Here is a 14,920-nt window from a genome sequence, read left to right as displayed (position 1 = left end):
AAATCCAATCAAAGAACCAACAGAAAGGACTTTGTCAGTACATGTCTGAGTAACGGGATCCCGCGATGTCTGGATCGCGTTAAGAAAACGCTGAGCCCGGTCCCATGGGTGTGTTGGGAGTATTGTTCCTGCGCCCCCCGGAGCCCCTCACTCTTGAATCTGGTGGGGGTATGGGCTTGCGGTGGCAAGAATGGTTAGACTGATCGCTCTCAGGAACCTTGTAGGCAAGGAAGTTGGAAAGATCATAAAAGAGTTGCCTGCTGCGTCCGCTGCTTCATACGCTAATGTCTGTGAAGCGCTCAACCGCAAGTTCTTGCACAAGAAGAATGTCGATTATGAGCGATATACATTTAACCTGGCATCCCAAGAGAAAGGTGAGCAAATGAGTGTATTCATCACACGTCTGAGACGTTTAGCAAGATATTGTGACTTTGATAATTTTCCCACGGAGGATGCCCTCCGATTGAGAATTATAGAAGGCTGCTTGTCAGAGCCCTTGAGACGCAAACTGCTTAAGAAAAGCTACCCACTAGATGAGATTGAGGAAATGACGAGAGTCGATGATCAAGCCGACGAGCATGCGAAGAAGATGGAGGCCAGGAGAAGCGAGAAACGTGAGCAGGCGTTCAGGATGAGGTCTCGACAAGTGCATGGATGGTCCCCACCACAAGTGCGCTCCTCCAGATCCAAAAAACAGTACCACCCTTCAAGTCGTCGGCGCAGAAGCTCAAGTCACAACAAGAAAAGATCACAACGACAACTAAAGTGCTACAGATGCGGCTATGATTTCCCACATGCAGACACATGCCCAGCACTAGGTCAAAGATGCCGGAAGTGTGGTAGAGACAACCACTTCGAAAGCATGTGTGGAACTCCCCACCAGGATGATCAACGAGAACCTACCAGGCAATATCGTCCCTCAAGCAGCCGTCACCATGTCGAGGCAGTACAGGATAGACGAGACTCAGCCACTCGGTCGTCACACTCCAGCTGTCGCTCCTGCCGAACACATCGATCTCGACGGTCGTCATCAAGAGGGTCAAGATCCCTATCACCCATCTCACAGGACCGCAACGAATACATATGTTTTATAGCGGATCCTGATCGTCTAAAGGAATATCCACGGCTAGACATCAGAATTGGTTCCCGCCATGCCAAGTTTGTGCTGGACAGTGGGGCGTCGCTAAAATATATACCTGTAGCAGAATATCAAAGAATGAGGACACCACCCAAATTGATCAACGCCCATGTGCGAGTATATACGTGGATGTCAAAGAAACCACTCCCCTGTCTTGGGAAGTTCCCGACCGATCTATCATATCAAGATCGCACCATCCAAGCCTACATCCATGTCATTGATGAGCCTGAGGCGGACTGCTTACTGAGCCTGCCCAATGCAGAACGGCTAAGACTGGTGGACATACTATACAAAGTGGATGACAAACTAGACATCACTCAGAAGTTCCCTAAGCTTTTCCAAGGTCTCGGGAAGATGAGAAACTGCCAAATTAGACTCCACATCAACGAGCAAATCACACCAGTGGCACAACACCATCGGAAAATCCCATTTCACTTACAGGAAGCCGCGGAGAAGGAGCTCCAAGACTTACTCGTGGCTGACATCATAGAGAGAACTGATGGACCGACACCCTGGGTCTCCCCGGTTGTAGTAGTTCCAAAGAAAGGAGAGACGGACCGAGTCCATCTAAGTGTGGACATGAGAGCGCCTAACACCGCGATAGAGAGGGAGAGGCACCCAGGCCCCCACATCAGTGACATGATCACGTCACTCAATGGAGCCAAAATATTTTCAAAATTGGACCTTAACAAAGGATACCACCAACTGGAGTTGCATGAGCGATCTCGATACATCACGACATTCTCAAAACATTTAGGGCTGTTCAGATACAAAAGACTCAGTTTCGCGGTGTCATCAGCTGCGGAAATCTTTCAGGAAGCGATTAGCAGAACGATCCATCGTGTTCCCGATGTATTGAACTATAGTGATGACATCCTGGTATATGGGGCCACCGCTCAAGAACATGATACCGCGCTAGATCGGGTCTGCCATGCCCTGATGGAAGCCAACCTCACGCTGAATCAGTCAATCAGGACAAGTGTGAATTTCATAAGCCAACTCTGAAATTCTTCGGCCACGTCTTCTCTGGAAATGGCATGAAACCGGACCCCGAAAAAGTAGCTGCGCTAAATGATACACCGAGCCCAGGAGACGTTGGAGATGTACGATCGTTCCTGGGCATGGCCAGCTACTGCTCCAGGTACATACAAGACTACGCCACAATAAGTCACCCCCTGAGAACTCTCACTAAACAGGGGCAGCCATTTCAGTGGTCCACTCAATGTGAACGTGCCTTCAGAGACATCAAGAAAGCCGTGGAGTCTGCTGAAAACATGGCCTACTTCAACCCAAAAAAGAAGACAGAAATAACCGTGGATGCCAGCCCTGTGGGGTTAGGAGCCATTCTAGCACAGTATGACAGAGATGAAGATCAACGTCACATCGTAGCGTATGCCAGTCGGAGTCTCACAGATACGGAGAGGGCATACTCCCAGCTAGAAAAGGAAAGTCTAGCTGTCGTCTGGGCCTGTGAACACTTCCACATTTTCATCTTTGGAAAGCATTTCACCTTGGTCACCGACCATCAAGCTCTGATCACAATTTTTGGAAACCCTCGAGCCAAGATGCCGCCACGAATAGAGAGATGGGGCCTTAGGTTACAAGAATACACGTACACCATTGTACACAAGCCGGGGAAAGCGGCAAACCCTGCCGACTACATGTCCAGACACCCAACTCGGACCAGCAAATCCAAACGGTCGATAGCGGACGAATACATCCATTGCGTGGTAGATCAGGCTAGACCCCCTGCTGTTCCGCTGGAAGCGATCTGTGAGGCAACACAGTCAGACGTCACCCTGCAGGAAGTCAAACGCTGCATACAGACCAATAGCTGGCGACATTCAGAAACCAATGGACCAGGTGTGCAGAGCAATGACCAAGAAATGACCGCGTTCAAACACGTCCATAATGAACTGTCAATAGCAGCAAATGGTCTCATCCTAAGAGACACTCGAATTGTGAGTCCAAAACAGCTAAGACAATGGGTCATCAATTTAGCCCATGGAGGACACAGGGGCATAGTAGCCACGAAAAGAGCACTCCGAGAGCGGGTCTGGTTTCCAACACTGGATCTAATGATGGAAATAACGTTGAAAGATTGCCCACAATGTCAGCTGGTGAGCCGTCCAGATCCCCCTGCACCGCTGCAAATGTCTCCACTGCCGGATGGCGTCTGGCAACACATCGCTGTTGATTTCTTTGAGCCGTTCAAGTCGGGGCAATATGTCCTGGTCATCATGGACGAATATTCCAGATTGGTCCGTCTTTGGAACACGGCGACCGGGAACACACAGAGGAGGGATACCGATCCTTAGTTCGTTTACCTATGGAGATTCCAAACTAAGAACCAGCCCTAAATGTTACTAATCGGATCCCCTCCCGGTACGCACACGTGTTTAGTCTCATTTCGGAATTAACGAACAACATTGATTTTAAGCACTAATATAGCTGTGTGAAATACAGCTCAGAACCCGAACTTGGGTTCTCTGATCATTTAAGATATTGATATACCCGTCGATATACTTACAGGATCCTTCTATCAACTTTAAATCACTTGTCGCATCAACCCATAGATGCCTGGGTCTTTATACCAGCCCTGAGGAGTCGTGTTGACTCCACTTTAACACGACGAAACACGTGTCGGCTGATTGTGGATCCAATAAACATCCGTTTGAAAAAGAACACGAACTTAGAGATCTGCTGCTTTCTGCTACGTTATTGCATTATTGTCTTGTATTTTTTATACTGTTTTGTGGTTGCGAGAGCTTTGCTGTTTACTATTCCAGATTCCCCATTGCACAACTCTGCACATCCACCAAAGCCTCCAGCGCCATACCAATTCTAGATGAAGTCTTAGCTGCGTGGGGCATTCCTCAAGTGGTAAAATCTGATAATGGGCCCCCATTCAATAGCCAAGACTTCGCCGAGTTCGCTCACCACCTAAACTTTAAACACCGGAAAATCACACTACTCTGGCCGCAGGCGAATGGAATGGTTGAACGCTTCATGGCCACGGTCAAGAAAGCCATTCAGCAGGTGTAGCTCACTAGAAAGAGCATACAGATAGCGCTCAATGAAGTGCTACATGCCTACCGAAACACACCCCACTCCACCACGGGCAAATGTCCAGCCACCCTCATGCTAGGCCGGCCAGTGCGCACCAGACTGCCCATGATGAATGTCCCGGTGAGTGAACCATATCCGGATTCTGACCATGAGGAAATTGCGGCCGTGGACAAGTTAAAGAAGGAAAAGATGAAGGGATATGCAGATGAACGTCGAAATGCCTCTCACGCTGAAATTCGGGAGGGAGACTGGGTGTTGGCGCGGCAAGAGCAGCACAGAAAGACTGACTGCAAGTATCATGAGACTCCGTTGAAAGTTGTGAAACAGAAGGGAACATTGATCACCGCGGAAACAGACGGAAGAAGAGTCACCCAGAATGTGACACACTTTAAGAAGTGCAGCCCTAGCGTAAAAGAACTATTAACTGAATCACTAGTTGAGAACAATGAACATGAGACACTGCTCAGCAGCAGTCAGGTATTGATGCGGACTCCTGATGAGCCCGAGCGAGATATCCCTGATCCTCAGTTGCGCCCCAGACGGACCATTAGAAAACTGTCTCGCCTAATTGAAGAACTGTAAGTGGCGATCTTCAGCGATGTGAAAGAAAAAGATGTTGATACATTGTTGGGTTCTTGTTTTATTTACAGAGCGGGGAGATGTAACGATGTGCGCACACGCACGGGGCACTAGGACCTGCCTGAGGGAGAACGAGCAAAACACACAAGATGATGGACGGAATGTTGCACAATGGCAAAACATTCACCCCCAGTCACAGATCTGGGTTTAATCCATCGTTATTTTGCTCACCAAGCCACCCCAGTTCAGGCATGACCATATGCAAATTAGTCTTGGCCCTCTGCCTCATCGGAACAGTCCAGCCCAAATTGCCAAGTCATGTATTACCTGGACTGGAATCAAGCATCCTAGGACCGGTTTCTGGCTATCAGCCGTCTTCAGCCAGGATAGCTTGACTCCGGTGGCTTAGTGAGCACGGGACCCACGTCTGGGCATACCCTTCCCACATAGGGTGAACAGCAAAACACACAAGATGATGGACAGACTGTTGCACAATGGCAAAACATTCACCCCCAGTCACAGATCTGAGTTTAATCCATCGTTATTGTGCTCACCAAGCCACCCCAGTTCAGACATGACCATATGCAAATCAGTCTTGGCCCTGTGCCTCATGGGAACAGTCCAGCCCGAACTGCCAAGTCATGTATTCCCTGGACTGGAATCAAGCATCCTAGGACAGTTTTTTTTTTTTTTTTTTAGTTTTGGGGCAAAGACTTTTATTAAGTGCTTAAAAGATTGCGATACATAGTTTTCAAGGAAGTGGTACCTCCCCCTTAGGTAAGGCAGTCCACTTTAACTTTTTTATCAATGCATTTAAACATTTACAAGTCATCAGTTTGGGGTTCAGAAATGTCTGCAGATAGCGTTTGCAGTTTTTAATGGGGCCACTTTAAAGAGTCCAGTGGGGTGGTGGGGGGTTTGTTACAGATCTTCCCCTTCCTCACTTTTCTGCTTGTCCATGGCTGCATAGTCTCTAAGCAGGCTGAGCACCATCCTGCGGCACCCTTCTCGGTTCACCACCTCTCCATTGGTCACCAGGCGGGTCCTGGCGAACAGGAGAATGTCCTTAATACAGCAGAGGAGCCTCCAGCACCCCTGGATAGCTTCCTCTGTGTGTGTCCCCGGAAACAGCCCGTACATCATGGACTGTTCAGTAATGTTTTCGTGGGGGATGAGGGCTAGCAGTTCTTGTCGTAAGGCAGCCCTTAGTCTCTGGGCAAAAGGGCAGGTCCAGAAGAGATGGTGTGCAGATTCCTCTGCGGGACATCCCCTTGGGCAGTTCCTGTGTGGGCACAGGCCTCTGCTGTGCATGAAGGACCTCACTGGCAGGCCCCCCTTCACAGTCATCCATGCTATGTCCTTGTGTCTGTTTGTCAGGCTTGGGGAGGATACATTCCCCCACACGTGCGTTGCCGTTGCTGGTGGCAGGTCGCTCACTGGTTCGGTGGTGTCCCTGGTCCTGAGCAGTTTGCGGATTGTCTTGGGCTTCCAAAGGCAAGGACTGACACAGTTCAGCCCCAATTCACCCACAAACTTTTCCACCTCCCTGTAGTACCATGGGAGGTCCCAGTTGAAAGTCACTGCATTTTCCCACTTATCCCATCCCAGCCGTCTCCACACCGAGAGGAGGAAAAAGCGGAAGACTTTGTAGGCAGAGTGGTCCTTGTTCACATTTAACAGGGTTATTCGGACGCAGCCACACACAAAGAAAGCCCTGAGGATCGTTGGGATGTCGGGGACTGCCTTCCCCCCTTTGCGGTGTTCCTTGTGCATGACCGACCGTTTCACCCTGTCCATCTTTGAGTGCCAGACAAAATGGAACACCTTGCTGTTGATGGCCCGTGCTACATTGGCCAGGAGTGGCCAGGCCTGTGTCACATACTGCAGCACGGGCAGGGCGTCGTTCCTGAGCACCAGAGCCTTCCCTTCAATACTCAGGTTTCTCAGGCTCCAGAGACCCAGTTTCTGCTTCACCTTGGCCAAGCACTCGTTCCAGCTCTTCGCTGCTGCCCTTGGTTCTCCAAACCAGATGCCGAGGATCTTCATCAGTCCTGCCTCGATGGGGAAGGGGAGAGGCTCGTTGCAGAGGTCCCATCGCCCGAAGAGTTTGGCCTGCGACTTGTCCACGTTGATTTTCGCCCCATATGCCTTGCCGAAGTCTGTGCACGCCTCCAGCAGGGATTTGACTGATTCTCCATCCGCGCAGAAGAGGGTGACATCGTCCATGTACAGCGAACACTTGACCTCCTTCTTCGCGTCGCCGGGTGTCTGGATCCCTCTGATGTTTGGGTTCTTCCTGATGTACTCAGCGAGAAGTTCTATAACCAAAACAAACAGAGGTGGCGAGAGCGGGCAGCCTTGTCTTACTCCAGACCTGATAGGAAAGGGGTCTGTTTTAAACCATTTACAATGACTGAACTGAAGATGTCTTTATACATTACTTTAACGCAACCGCAGAAGCGCTCCCCCAGCCCAAACCCATGCAGTACCCTCTCCATGAACTCATGGGAGACACGATCGAATGCCTTCTCATGGGAACAGTCCAGCCCGAACTGCCAAGTCATGTATTCCCTGGACTGGAATGAAGCATCCTAGGACCGGTTTCTGGCTATCAGCCGTCTTCAGCCAGGACTGATTTGCATCTTGTGTGTTTTGCTGTTCACCCTACGTGGGAAGGGTATGCCCAGACGTGGGTCCCACTAAGCCACTGGAATCAAGCTATCCTGGCTGAAGACGGCTGATAGCCAGAAACCGGTCCTAGGATGCTTGAAACCGGTCCAGGGAAGACATGGCTTGGCAGTTCGGGCTGGACTGTTCCCATGAGGCACAAGGTCAAGGCTGATTTGCATATGGCCATGTCTGAACTGGGGTGGCTTGGTGAGCAAAATAACGATGGATTAAACCCAGATCTGTGACTGGGGGTGAATGTTTTGCCATTGTGCAACATTCCGTCCATCATCTTGTGTGTTTTGCTGTTCACCCTATGTGGGAAGGGTATGCCCAGACGTGGGTCCCATGCTCACTAAGCCACTGGAATCAAGCTATCCTGCCTGAAGACGGCTGATAGCCAGAAACCGGTCCTAGGATGCTTGATTGCGGTCCAGGGAAGACATGGCTTGGCAGTTCGGGCTGGACTGTTCCCATGAGGCACAGGGTCAAGACTGATTTGCATATGGCCATGTCTGAACTGGGGTGGCTTGGTGAGCAAAATAACGATGGATTAAACCCAGATCTGTGACTGGGGGTGAATGTTTTGCCATTGTGCAACATTCGGTCCATCATCTTGTGTGTTTTGCTGTTCACCCTATGTGGGAAGGGTATGCCCAGACGTGGGTCCCGTGCTCACTAAGCTACTGGAATCAAGCTATCCTGGCTGAAGATGGCTGATAGCCAGAAACAGTCCCAGGATGCTTGAATCTGGTCTAGGGAAGACATGGCTTGGCAGTTCGGGCTGGACTGTTCCCATGAGGCACAGGGTCAAGACTGATTTGCATATGTCCATATCTGAACTGGGGTGGCTTGGTGAGCATAATATCGATGGATTAAACCCAGATCTCTGACTGGGGGTGAATGTTTTGCCATTGTGCAACATTCCGTCCATCATCTTGTGTGTTTTGCTGTTCACCCTATGTGGGAAGGGTATTCCCAGACGTGGGTCCCGTGCTCACTAAGCCACTGGAATCAAGCTATCTTGGTTGAAGACGGCTGATAGCCAGAAACCGGTCCTAGGATGCTTGATTCCGGTCCAGGGAAGACATGGCTTGGCAGTTCGGACTGGACTGTTCCCATGAGGCACAGGGTCAAGACTGATTTGCATATGGCCATGTCTGAACTGGGGTGGCTTGGTGAGCAAAATAACGATGGATTAAACCCAGATCTGTGAGTGGGGGTGAATGTTTTGCCATTGTGCAACATTCCGTCCATCATCTTGTGTGTTTTGCGAGGGAGAACGAGGGCGGGCGGAAAGGGAGGAGCCAGGGACTGGGGACGGCAGTTAGCTGACGAACGTGTAAGGAGAAGGACGTGTAATAAATAAACTCCGACAGTATACCCAGTGTCCGAGTGTCTGTTGCTGCAAGGACACTACACCAACTTAACGCTTAATGACCCACCCCACAGTTCCAGAATCTCTCAATCAAGATATTATGGGACACAGTGTCAAAAACGGCACTGATATCTAACAAAAGCAGTGCTGCAGAATCGCCATTCTCCAAAATGTGAAGGATGGACCCTGTTGCTAGCAACAAAGCTGACTCAGTACTGTATGAGGGACAAAAGCCAGATTGCGTCCTGCGTAGTAGGTCTTGGCTGTCAATAAAATTAGAGACCTGCTTATTAACAAACTTCTCTGTAATATTGGAGAAGTGTGATAGCAGCGAAACCGGATGATAATTTTCCAGCTTGGTGAGGTCCAACAAAGGTTTTTTTTAGGAGTGGAGCCACCAGTGCACCAGTGCATGCTTCCATTACCAGTGTACCTGGCCAGAGGCCTGGGAGCAGTTAATCAGCTCACCTAATACTGGAAGTTCCACCTCCCCACCTCGTTCCATGATAGACGGAGATGTTGGGTCCGGCAGAGAGCCTGACTTCACCGAAACATACACCATGGTCAGCTCCTCAGGCTTGATGGGTCTAAAGTTCAGCAACCTAGAGCTGTCCTCCAAACGCTGAAACCAAGCACTCATACAAGGCACATCTCTGCCTTCTGCCGGAAAAGGAGACATATATCTTCGTCACTTTTTACAAGAACAAATGTGCCAAGACATTGCATCTTTCCTTGTACTTTCTCATAGGAGACCAAGAAGGAAATAGCTAAAAATTAGCTAAATCATATCCAGTACTGGCAGTTGTGTTGTTGTTAAGGTATTTTGGGCTCAGCCTTACTGGTTCGGAGTCACGACCCTGTGTCGTTTTTTCAGATTGAGGTGCGGACGGCGGTTCGCGAGGTCGTTAGAGGTTGAAGGGACCTCTTCTCTTATTATAAGATAACTTATAATAGGTCATTGAGTGTGTTTTTCGTGTATATTGATTAATATTGTCTTAAGTGTTGTGTCATTTTGTGTCAGTCCCGTTCTGTGGTTGTTATGTCTGAAAAAGATACATTCTCATATAGTGAGGATTACATCCAAAAGTTAATCAGTGCACCCCCAGTGTTCGCCTCTGCCACGCTAAGTGTGACAGCAATAAACACAAAATGAATCTGATAAACTGATCAGGTTGAGAAAAAAACAAGTTAGGACAGACCTCCATGGTCACTTTTTACTTTTACATTTACAAGCAGGAACAATACCTTCCGGTTTACAAATCAGAAACACCCCGATGGTGTTTACTGATGATCCAGAATATAAGAAGGGATTTAGTGGAATTGAGACCAAATGTAGCAGGGATTTAATGGTTCTGACCATTGAAACTGCACATAGGCTTTCTATAAAAGAGCTTGCTGAGATTTCAGCGTTGGAAGCGGCAATTCAAACTAACCAACTAATCACTGATGCAAAGGGATTGTTAGAAAAAATAGAAAAATAATTATTGGAGTTCAAAGACTATACAGTGACTCAAAAGGGAAGCAAATTCGATTTAGACCAGAAAAACTTTTCACTAGAAGCTGTCTATCAATATTTGCAACCGGACTTTTATACACGACCAAACCAACGTCGGTTCTTCCAGGAAAATCAAGGTAGATCCCGCAATAAGTTTTTGACATTTTCCGACACATTGTCGTCCTCATCAGGAGGCGAGTTGGAAACGAACGACACTAGAGGAAACCAAAATCAAAACTCTAGAGGGAATCAACAGAACCAACCACAACCTTTTTTATCCAGAGGCCAGTGGAGAGGCAGGGGCCGCACCCGCCCAAACTACCAGCCATGGGAGATGCGGACACGACATCAGTATTACAGGAGTTAGATCAATCACCTGTATTTAATTTATCAGACCGGATCCTAACAACATCTGAAATATCTATCGTAAGGAAAGGATTATCTTACGTTCCAGTGCGACCTACTGATTTCATTAAAATGGAACTAGAAGCCTTGGAATTTTGTAGAAAAATCCGGCTAAAAACATTTTTTTCTGATGCGACAGTTCAAACATCTACAGAAGTAACCGGCCTTCGCAATAAATCTTCATTTAATCCACCTGGTTCTAAAATCCCTAGAGAAGTAATTGCGTTCGAAAAAACACTACTATCAGGGATAACTGCCTTAGAGAACAAAAAACAGTATGTGAATTACAATATATCTAGAGAAGAAAAAGATGCTATTTTTTCATTAAAAAATGACCAGTCTCTAGTGATAAAGGAGGTAGATAATGGTGGCGCTATAGTCCTCTGGGATATAAACAAATATAAGGAGGAAGTCAAACGTCAATTGCATGATCCAAGATGCTACAGGGTGATTAACAAAAATCCTACTGATGACCTTCAAAGGGAACTCTTTTCGATCCTCCAGGAAGGTTTTGATATGGGCATTCTTGGCCCCAAGGAATTTTCATTCCTTCAAAATAAACATCCGAGAACACCTTTGTTCTATGTCCTTCCTAAACTACATAAGGACCAAAACAACCCCCCAGGCCGCCCAAATATTTCGGGATGTGCGTCATTGATTGAGCCTGTCTCGAAATATATTGACTTCTTTCTTAAACCGCTTGTTGCAAATGTTCCGGCACATCTACGGGATACCACAGACTTTTTAAACCAAAGAACATCGGTTCCTTTTGATGAATCAAGGCAGTTATTGGTAACTATGGATGTCACCGCGTTATACACCCAAATACCGCAAGAACAGGCTTTGGAAACCATTACCTATTTTCTGGACCAAAGGGAACAACCAACACAAGTCCCTACATCCTTCATTGTTCAGTTGGCTAAATTTGCCCTACAAAAGAATTATTTCATGTTTGACAAGGACTTCTATTTCCAGATCAAGGGGGTGGCCATGGGCTGCCCCTTTGCTCCGGAATTAGCAGTATTGTTCATGGGGTTGTATGAAAACAAGTTCATTTACAACGATAATCCATACGCTGAGTACATCACAAAGTATCTTCGATACATTGATGATGTATTCATCATCTGGACAGGCACACAAGAGAAACTGGAAGAATTTATGACTTGGATTAATCATAGGATGGAAGACATAAAGTTTAGCCATTGTTCATCCAATAAAGCCATCACATTTTTGGATGTTAAAGTTTATGCCTCAGATGGCGTATTGAGTACTACGTTATTCAGGAAAGCTACTGACCGGAATAAGGCTTTACATTACAGTAGCCACCATCCCAGAAGTCTAAAAGAAAACCTCCCGTTTGGGCAGTTTCTTCGCATCAGGAGAAATTGCTCAAACAGGGATGAATATTTCTTCCACGCCAATGAATTATTACAGAGATTATCAGCAAGAGGTTACCCAAATAAACTTTTGAAGCATACACTCAAACGCGTATGGTGGATACCACGTGAAACTTTGCTTCAAAACAAAGTACACCCAGAACAAAAAAGAATTGTTTGTGTTTCTACATTCAGTCCTCATGCAAACTCATTACGCAAGTTGGTGACTCAAAATTGGCATTTGATCAAGGATCTAAGCATCGAGCTCAATGAACCCCCTCTCTTTGCATTTAGAAAAGAAAAAAGCATCGCACAACATATCATTAGAGCATCATTGCCCCAAGATACTAAAACATCGCTCAGAGGCATGTTAGGCCTCCCTCCAATTCAAGGCCACCACAAGTGTGGAAATTATTCTTGTTGTGCACAAACGAACGAAGGGTCCTTATTTGTATTCAATGGAATATATTGGGAAACATAACACATTCACCAACTGCCTGACTAAAAATGTGATCTATGGAGTCATATGTCCGTGCCCCAAGCTGTATATAGGGAACACTACGCAGGAGATCCGACACCGGATTACACAACATAAGTCCAGGATCAGGAAGGGGACACCGAATGCGCCCTTGGTACACCATTGGATTTCAAATCAGCATAAAGAAGAAGACCTAAGGTGGACCATCATCTCGAAAATCGAGAATGATGTCCGTGGGGGTGATGTTGAAGGCAGACTAAATCAACGTGAAGCTCTCCTTATAATGAAATTTAATACTGCAACCACAGGTCTCAATGAAATTTCAGAGATCGTGAGGATGGAGATGTAACATCCTAGACATTGACTAGCCTTTTGGCAATCCAGCTGCAGCATCTCCTGATTATTGCGCAACCTTTAACCTGGAACTACTTAAGAATGACCAGCATGGGCCGTTCCACTCATAGACGGTGGTTCGCATAGAGTAGGTGTTGGAAGAATGATTTGTCTTCTGCCCAATTGGTTATACCATATATATCTGCCGACTCTTTTCCTGATTAGCAGGTTTTTCGAGAATATAAACCCAACTATAATATAAGTCAACATAAGTAGGAGTTGGAACAGAGGACCGAGTCCTGCCCAATGGGGTACATCAAAGAGGTCTGATTCCGAATATTACATCTCAAGCAGATTCAACCTTCGCCCATAAGTGAATACACGCCGGGTCGCCCAATGAAAATATACACACATTGCACCTGGTTAGACAATAATCAAATATATTTATCTTAAAGATCCCAGACCCGAGTCCATGCATCTCGCTATATACATTACTCCTTGTATTCATTTAATAAAGTTGCGGTTATACAAGTGCATCCGCACTGTTGCTTTAAACTTTTAACAACAACCAGGACCTTTCGATCACGTGTCCATGCATCTCGCTATATACATTATTCCTTGTGTTCATTTAATAAAGTTGCGGTTATACAAGTGCAGCCGCACTGTTGCTTTAAACTTTTAACAACAATCAGGAACTTGCGATCACGTGACAGGTTGGTCTTCCAATTAAATCATTTGGTTCACCAGCTGGGCTCTGAACGCGGATCACGCGAGGGTCACTACGGACGAGCAAAGACGGCTCTGCTGGTAAGGGTCTCAACAGATCTCGCCGCCACGCTTTTATAATCGGCGTCTTCTCCAGACTAACCTGCGACCTTCTGCTTTCCCCTTGCAGAACGTTAGCAGGGCGCCAACGCCTAAATTCAAACGGGCACCTAACAATCAATTATCGCAGCATGGACTACTCACACACTCGGTAAGCCGACCGCAAGCCTCGTTACTGCACGCTTGTTTTTTTCAATGGCAACGAGATAGTGCCGCAATACAAATTTGACTCCCAATATCTGATTAAGATATTTTCTTTTTCCCAGATAAAAAATTACGCGAGCCTCAAAATAGGTAAGCGCTCTGCCTGAACCCATTGCACAACATAAACCGAATGTGTAAAACGTGTGTGTCATTGACTAACTTCAAATTGTTTGTTATATTCTCCTCATCCACAGTGGCTTATTGGCTGCACGCCATCTACTAAGAAGATTGTTTTTTTGTCTTATAATAAGGTATGGACAGAGGTGCTTTATTGGGTTTGTCACTGACAGTAAGAGCTTTTGGTTTTTGGACAGAATTTCTTAATGAGTTTTTGTTTGTTTTTGAAGATTGTTGGTCCTGAGGAGAACTCCGCATTGGGGAGTTCGAAACGCGTCGACCAGTTTTTGGGTCCTTCTGGCAAATTGAAATTAGATTACAAATAGTGTTTATTAAATAGGATTAATACTATTGAGACTGTGTTAAGCACATTAATTACCATCTGTAGACATTGTTTATATGTTTATATGAACCTATATTTCTTTGACATTGGGCCCCCAGTATTTTTTGCTTTGTGGTATGAGTGTAGATGGATGAAAGGTTTGGCCAAAGTGAAAGTTTGGATGTGTAAATATTGTATAAATTGTTTTGTATAGTATGTTTCAATTGTAATGTTTTATTGTTTTTTGCACATACACATGAAAATTGTTTGTTTATGAAAATACTTTTGATCCACTAGTGCAAAAATAAATGAATAAACTTGTGACGCAAATAAGAAACCGGACCGTTATGTTTTGTCCATAGGGGTCATTCTAAAAATTAGCTAAATCATATCCAGTACTGGCAGTTGTGTTGTTGTTAAGGTATTTTGGGCTCAGCCTTACTGGTTCGGAGTCACGACCCTGTGTCATTTTTTCAGTACGAATCTTTTTTTTTTTTTTTAAATCCTTTATTTATAAAGTTTTCTTGATGAACA

General features: G+C 46.3%; 2 protein-coding genes across 14 annotated transcripts in view; one reads left to right on the top strand and one right to left on the bottom strand.

The window, feature by feature from the left end:
- The window catches only part of SPATA22 (spermatogenesis associated 22), a 1,667,071-nt gene that overhangs the window by 514,011 nt on the left and 1,138,140 nt on the right, over positions 1 to 14,920 (top strand). The gene's annotated exons all lie outside the window — the stretch shown is intronic.
- LOC144822423 (uncharacterized) lies at positions 5,708 to 7,012 on the bottom strand. Its single transcript, XM_078679923.1, has one exon. It carries the CDS (start codon positions 7,010 to 7,012, stop codon positions 5,708 to 5,710), a length of 1,305 nt encoding a protein of 434 aa, XP_078536049.1.

This window comes from Lissotriton helveticus, chromosome 3_1 (genome assembly GCF_964261635.1).
Source record: "Lissotriton helveticus chromosome 3_1, aLisHel1.1, whole genome shotgun sequence".
NCBI classification, from domain to species: Eukaryota; Metazoa; Chordata; class Amphibia; order Caudata; family Salamandridae; genus Lissotriton; species Lissotriton helveticus.
This window is presented reverse-complemented; position numbering and strand designations above follow the sequence as displayed.